Genomic DNA, 7,003 nt, shown 5'->3' on the forward strand with positions numbered 1-7,003 from the left:
CGCAATTGTGAACCTACCAACTGTTTGTCAATTTGGCTTTGACCGAAGTATAGGTAGTGCCTACGCTTCGTACGTTTAGCCGCGAAAGGCAATCGGAAGCAATTATAATCAATTGGTCCCTTTTCCGTCTTGGGTTTTGCTGAATTGGACGAGAGTCAATACCAAAGCATCGATGGCCTTTCCCTACCTTGTACGCACGGCCTGTTCACTAATGGGGAACTAAACCCCTAATTCTAGTCAAAGGGATAACTGACGATTTGGTTCGGCAATTACTGTGAGATCTAAACCGTTTTTAATTATTTTCTTCATTTATTGATATTCATATGTTCCCTGATTTTCATTGTTATAGCCTTGTGTATGATTGATTAGTGCGCAATAATTAATTATTCACATAGGCTATTTTGCTATATAGGGGTAATTGAATCCGTAATTGTTCGTTATCTCTATCCCAGTAGCAACTGACATAATTGGATTTGTGTCAGGGGAATATTTGACCTAACTTAAATAAACCCTCGTAGCGTGTTTGTTAGCTAGGATTGGGCCTTTCTAATTAATAATGCAATCTAAGAATTAAATCCTACGGTCGTACCTAGGGTTGTTTTTGGGTTAGAGAAATAGCTAACGGTCGTACCTTAGCTATCGATAAATTAAGGAAGGGTTGGTTGTTTAGCGCGTGCGAGACAACTATAACCAATCTATTAATAAATGTTGGAATTATCTGTGATTCGATGATCAGTGCATGAACCATTTCTGAAGTGTACCCTTGGCTAGAGCTTCTCCATTATTATTTCTTTTAATTAATTATTTTCTGCATTTAATTTGTTTAGTTGGCATTTGATACCAAAACCCCCCATTAATCTTGATTTGAAAAGAAACAAAATATCTTGCTAGTCCCTGAGGAGACGACCCTGCTTACCACTGTCTACTAGTTAGGGAATTCAGTTAAATAATTAATTCAGGTATATCGGATTAAGCAAACTCTTCGGGAACAGGGTGAATCAAGTAACCCATTGCACACCTAGAGTCCCTGCTCCAGTACTCGAATTGATTACTGACTGTTTCAGGTGGTAGTTAGGTTTTATTTATTATTATTGCACAGGTTCGGCATCTGTCAATTTTTGGCGCCGTTGCCGGGGACTGGCATCTGATTTATTTGTTTCTTTTTGAATTTAGTTTTTTTTTTATTATTTTTTTTCCTTTATTTTTCTCTTGGTATTTTTGCTAGTTTATGCCCCGTTCGTCTCGCACATGTGAGTTGATATACGATCCTGAGGTTGAGAAGGCAGCGCGTAGGCGAAAACAAGAAACCAAGAGACGAAAAGAAGGGCACTTATCTTTTGCAAACGAGTCAGTAGAAGACGAATTTAGCATGGCCAACACCCAGACATTAAGGGAGCTGGCTACCCCAGACCTGACTCATCAGCCCTTGTGCATCACGTTCCCAACTCTGGCTGAAAATACCTCTTTCGAGCTGAAATCGGGGTTGATTCAGCTCCTGCTTACGTTCCATGGTCTTTCTGGTGAAGAACCCCACAAACATGTCAAGGAATTCGAAGTAGTTTGCTCCAGCATGAAACCTCCTGGGGTCACTGAGGAGCAAATAAGACTGAGAGCCTTCCCCTTCTCTCTCAAGGATGCAGCGAAGGATTGGCTATACTACCTACCTACAGGTAGTATCACCACGTGGGCACAATTGAAAAAGAAATTCCTGGAAAAAATTTTTCCCGCATCCCGGGCTGCGAGTTTGAGGAAGGAGATTTGCAGCATCAAGCAGTACTCCGGGGAGTCATTGTACGATTTTTGGGAAAGGTTCAACAAGTTGTGCGCTAGATGCCCACACATTAATTATGAACAACGTTGATCCAATACTCTATGAGGGTTCATCAACTGACAGACAGTAATCATTGAACGCGGCGAGTGGAGGAGCCCTGGCGAACAAGACACCGAGGGAAGCGTGGGAGCTTATTGAAGCCATGGCAAGAAACTCTCAGCAGTTCGCTTCCGTGAGAGCAATCTACCCGTAGAAGGTAGAGACGTCATCCATCCAGCAGCAACTGTCAGAGTTGACGTCTGCTGTCAGGCAATTGGCCATGAGAGACACGCCGCGAGCGAAAATATGTGGAATCTGCACAAGTATGGACCACTATACGGATACGTGCCCCATTCTGCAAGAGGACAGGACGGAACAGGTAAATATGGCCGGAGGCGTGCCCGCGCCCCGCAGACAGTATGACCCGTATTCCAACACGTACAACCCGGGCTGGAGGGACCATCCCAATCTCAGTTATGGGAACAGGCAACAAAGTTCATTCCCGAATCGTCCACCAGGATTCCACCAGCCTTGGCAACCAAAATCTCAACCCTCATCCTCCAATTCAGGAATCTCCTTGAAGGACCTGGTCAAAAGCCTAGCTACGACTACTACTCAGCTTCAACAGGAGATCAGATCCTTGGCAGCAAATACCGCGCAGCTCCAGCAGGACACCAAAGCGGACAAGAAGGACCAAGAAGCTCGAATAAGCCAACTGGCAACTGCCATTAACCGCTTGGAGTCCCACATTTATGGGAAACTGCCATCGCAACCTGAGGTAAACCCCAAGAATGTAAGTGCCATGACGCTGAGGAGTGGCAAGGAACTAGAACGGTCTAAAGTGGGAAATTCAAAAAGCAAAAGTGAGGACGAGATAGAAAAGGAAATTGAGGAGGAAGGACGTGTTCGTGAGGATCCTAAGGTAACCTCCATCTCTCCACTCACTACTAACTCTAACTTACCCCCTCTTCCTTGCAGGTTGGAAAAGACAAAGAAGGTAGAGAAGAAAAAAGAGCTCTTGGATGTGTTTCGAAAAGTGGAGATCAACATTCCCCTGTTGGATGCAATCAAGCAGATACCGAAATATGCTAAATTTTTGAAGGACTTGTGCACCCACAAGAGGAAGCTAAGGGGAGATGAACGAGTGGCGGTGGGAGAGAACGTGTCAGCTATATTTCAAAGGAAACTCCCACCAAAATGTGGAGACTCAGGTATGTTCACCATTCCCTGCAAGATAGGAGGTACCCCAATTAGGAAAGCAATGTTGGATTTGGGGGCGTCAATTAATATTATGCCTAAGACAATCTATGCTTCTCTTAATCTTGGCCCATTAAAAGGCACAGGCATTATAATCCAACTTGCAGACCGTACCAATGCTTATCCAGAGGGGTTAGTTGAAGATGTTTTGGTACAAGTCAATGAGTTAGTTTTTCCTGCAGATTTCTATGTCTTAGATATGGGAGATGAAAAGACATTAAATCCGTCACCTATTTTGCTAGGTAGACCATTTTTAAGCACTGCTAGGACGAAAATAGATGTGAATGAGGGTACTTTGTCGATGGAGTTTGATGGTGAAATTGTAAATTTCAATATCTTTGATGCGATGAAATACTCGGATGAGGCTAACTCTGTTTTTGCTTTGAGCATTATTGAACCTCTTGTACAGGACACATTTGAATTGAATAGGGGCGATGCACTGGAAGTGGCATTGGCCAAACATCTCGAGTTGGGAGCAACTCTTGATGTAGAAATAAGTGATGAGCTATACCGTGCAGTTGAAGCATTGCATTCGCTCCCACCACTCTCCCCAAGGTATGAGCTTACTTCTCTCTTTGTACCAGAAACTCAGGCAAAATTGTTGCCTTCTATTGTGCAGGCACCTGAGTTGGAGCTCAAGCCTCTCCCGAAGCACTTGAAATATGCATTTCTCGGAGACAATGAGACGTTACCAGTCATCATATCTGCTCACCTGTCACCAAGATAAGAAGATGACCTTATTCGTCTTCTTCGAGACCATAAGGAAGCGATTGGGTGGAGCGTAGCAGATATCAAGGGAATTAGCCCCTCTTTATGCATGCATCGGATCCGGCTTGAGGAGGATGCAAAACCAGTGAGGCAGGCGCAACGGAGATTGAACCCACTGATGATGGAAGTGGTGAAGAAGGAGATACTTAAACTCCTAGAAGTGAGGATCATCTTCGCCATCTCAGATAGTCCTTGGGTGAGTCCAGTGCAAGTGGTCCCGAAAAAGGCGGGAGTAACCGTTGAAGAGAACCAAGAGGGTGAGATGGTCCCGGTGAGGAAACCCATAGGATGGCGCCAGTGCATTGACTACCGGCGTCTGAATGCTGTGACGAAGAAGGACCACTTCCCTCTACCTTTTATTGATCAGATGATAGAGAGGTTAGCTGGTCGTGTCTATTACTGTTTCCTTGATGGTTTCTCAGGTTATTTTCAGATCGCGATAGCACCAGAGGACCAGGAGAAAACTAAATTCACCTGCCCCTTTGGTACTTTTGCCTATTGGAGGATGCCTTTCGGCCTCTGCAATGCCCCACCAACTTTCCAGCGATGTATGGTGAGTATATTTTCTGAGTACGTAGAAAAGATTATTGAGGTGTTTATGGATGATTTTAGTGTGTATGGGGATAGTTTTGATGAATGCCTGGATAATTTAGCTTTAATTTTGAAGAGATGCATTGAGACAAATTTAGTTCTAAATTGGAAAAAATGTCATTTCATGGTGGATCATGGCATTGTTTTAGGACATGTAGTTTCGGCCAGGGGTATAGAAGTGGATAAAGCAAAGGTTGACATTATTTCTGCTTTGCCTTACCCCGTAAGTGTACGGGAGGTACGTTCTTTTTTGGGTCACGCAGGGTTCTACAGGAGATTCATCAAAGATTTTTCCAAAATTGGAGCGCCCCTGTTCAAACTGTTGCAGAAGGATGTGGCATTTGACTTCACCGAGGAGTGCAAGGTGGCATTTGACAGGTTGAGGGAGTCATTGACATCACCACCTGTTATCCAACCTCCAGACTGGAGCCTCCCATTTGAGATAATGTGTAGCGCGAGTGATTATGCAGTGGGAGCGGTGTTGGGGCAACGGATTGGCAGAGCTGCACATGCAATCTACTATGCATCAAAGGCGTTGAATGGAACTCAGCTCAATTACTCTACAACAGAGAAAGAATTACTTGCTGTGGTTTTTGCACTAGAAAAATTTAGACCTTACTTGTTAGGTGCAAAAGTAATAGTTTTTTCTGATCATGCAGCCTTGAGATATTTGATGACAAAAAAGGATGCTAAACCAAGACTCATCAGATGGATCCTGCTCCTTCAGGAGTTCAACCTAGAGATTAAGGATAAAAGTGGGGCAGAAAACTTAGTCGCTGATCACTTGAGCCGCTTGCTTGCTCACAAGGAGGAGCCACCATTGAGGGAGGCATTTCCAGAGGAGCAACTACTTGCCATTAACTCGTCTACACCCTGGTATGCTGATATAGTAAATTTCTTGGTGACTAATCAATTGCCTGCAGGATGGCCAAAGGCGAAGAGAGACAAGTTGAAGAGTGATGCCAAATTCTACATTTGGGACGACCCCTACCTTTGGAGACAATGTTCGGATCAAGTGCTAAGGAGATGTGTAAGTGCAGGTGAATTTCACTCCATTTTAAATTTTTGTCATTCGTTCGCATGTGGGGGGCATTTTGGGCCCAAGCGAACAGCTCGCAAAGTGTTAGAGAGTGGCTTTTACTGGCCTACCCTTTTTAAAGATTCGTATTTATTTTGCAAATCCTGTGATAGGTGTCAAAGGGTGGGGAATATTTTTCGTAGGGACCAAATGCCTCAAACCCCCATGTTGTTTGTTGAAATTTTTTATGTTTGGGGGATAGATTTTATGGGTCCTTTTTCCTCATCTTTTGGGTTCCTATACATTCTACTTGCGGTTGATTATGTTTCTAAATGGGTGACGGCCAAGGCCACCCGTACTAATGATTCTAGAGTGGTTGTAGAGTTCTTAAAATCTAATATCTTTGTCCGTTTTGGAATGCCAAGAGCTGTGGTAAGTGATAGGGGGACACATTTCTGCAACAAGACTATCACTGTCTTGTTTCGAAAATACGGTGTACTCCATAAGCTATCCACACCCTATCACCCGCAGGCAAACGGTCAGGCCGAAGTGTCAAACAGGGAAATCAAGTCGATCTTGGAGAAGATAGTGCGTCCGGATAGAAAGGATTGGAGTTTAAAGCTAAAAGACGCACTATGGGCATACCGCACCGTGTATAAGACGCCGATTGGGATGTCTCCGTATAGACTTGTCTTCGGTAAGGCTTGCCATCTCCCAGTGGAGTTCGAACACAAGGCGTTTTGGGCAGTGAAGCAGTGTAACATGGGATTAGACGAAATAGGGGTCCAAAGGAAATTGCAGCTACAAGAGTTAAAGGAGATAAGAAATGAAGCGTATGAGAATGCCACGATCTATAAGGAAAAGAGTAAAATCTTTCATGATCAGCAGGTTTCTAGAAAAGCTTTTGTAGTGGGGCAAAAAGTTCTCTTGTATCACTCGAGGCTTAAACTTTTTCCCGGTAAGTTGCGTTCTCGTTGGATTGGTCCATTTGTCGTTTCTAATGTGTTTCATTATGGTGCAGTGGAGATCCAAAGTTTAAAAACGGAGAAAAAGTTCGTGGTGAATGGCCATCGTCTCAAACCTTATTATGAGGGGTTCGCTGTTGAAGAAGTAGAAATTGAACACCTCCAAGATCCACTTTATCATGCTTGAGGGTTTTGGCCATGTCTAGCCAAAGACATTAAAGAAAGGCGCTACTTGGGAGGCAACCCAATACTATTTGTTTCAGTTTTCATGCATTTTTGAAGTTTTAGTTAAGTGTTAGTGTCAATTAATAGTTTGATGTTTGGTGGCAGAAAATTAGTAGTTCTGTAGCAGTTGAGCGTGCCCACGAGGTGGTCACGCTAACGGATCAAGAATTTTCGACGGATGGTCAAAAGGCTAGGGGCGGTTTAGGCGTACACGCCTAAGACTGGGTTCTTTGTAAAAAAAACAAAAAAAAAAATTTTCAAAAAATTTCAAAAATATATATATAAAAAAAAAGAAAATCTTCAAAAGACACGGAACCCTATTTTCTTTCTTCTTCTTCTTTCTTTTCTTTTTCTTTCTTTCCTTCTTTC

General features: G+C 43.4%; 1 protein-coding gene across 1 annotated transcript; it reads left to right on the top strand.

The window, feature by feature from the left end:
• The first annotated feature begins 2,195 nt into the window (after positions 1–2,195).
• Positions 2,196–3,794, top strand: LOC113771472. Its single transcript, XM_027316047.1, has one exon. It carries the CDS (start codon positions 2,196–2,198, stop codon positions 3,792–3,794), a length of 1,599 nt encoding a protein of 532 aa, XP_027171848.1.
• Positions 3,795–7,003: the final 3,209 nt, after the last annotated feature.

Source organism: Coffea eugenioides, chromosome 5 (assembly GCF_003713205.1).
Source record: "Coffea eugenioides isolate CCC68of chromosome 5, Ceug_1.0, whole genome shotgun sequence".
Lineage (NCBI taxonomy): Eukaryota > Viridiplantae > Streptophyta > Magnoliopsida > Gentianales > Rubiaceae > Coffea > Coffea eugenioides.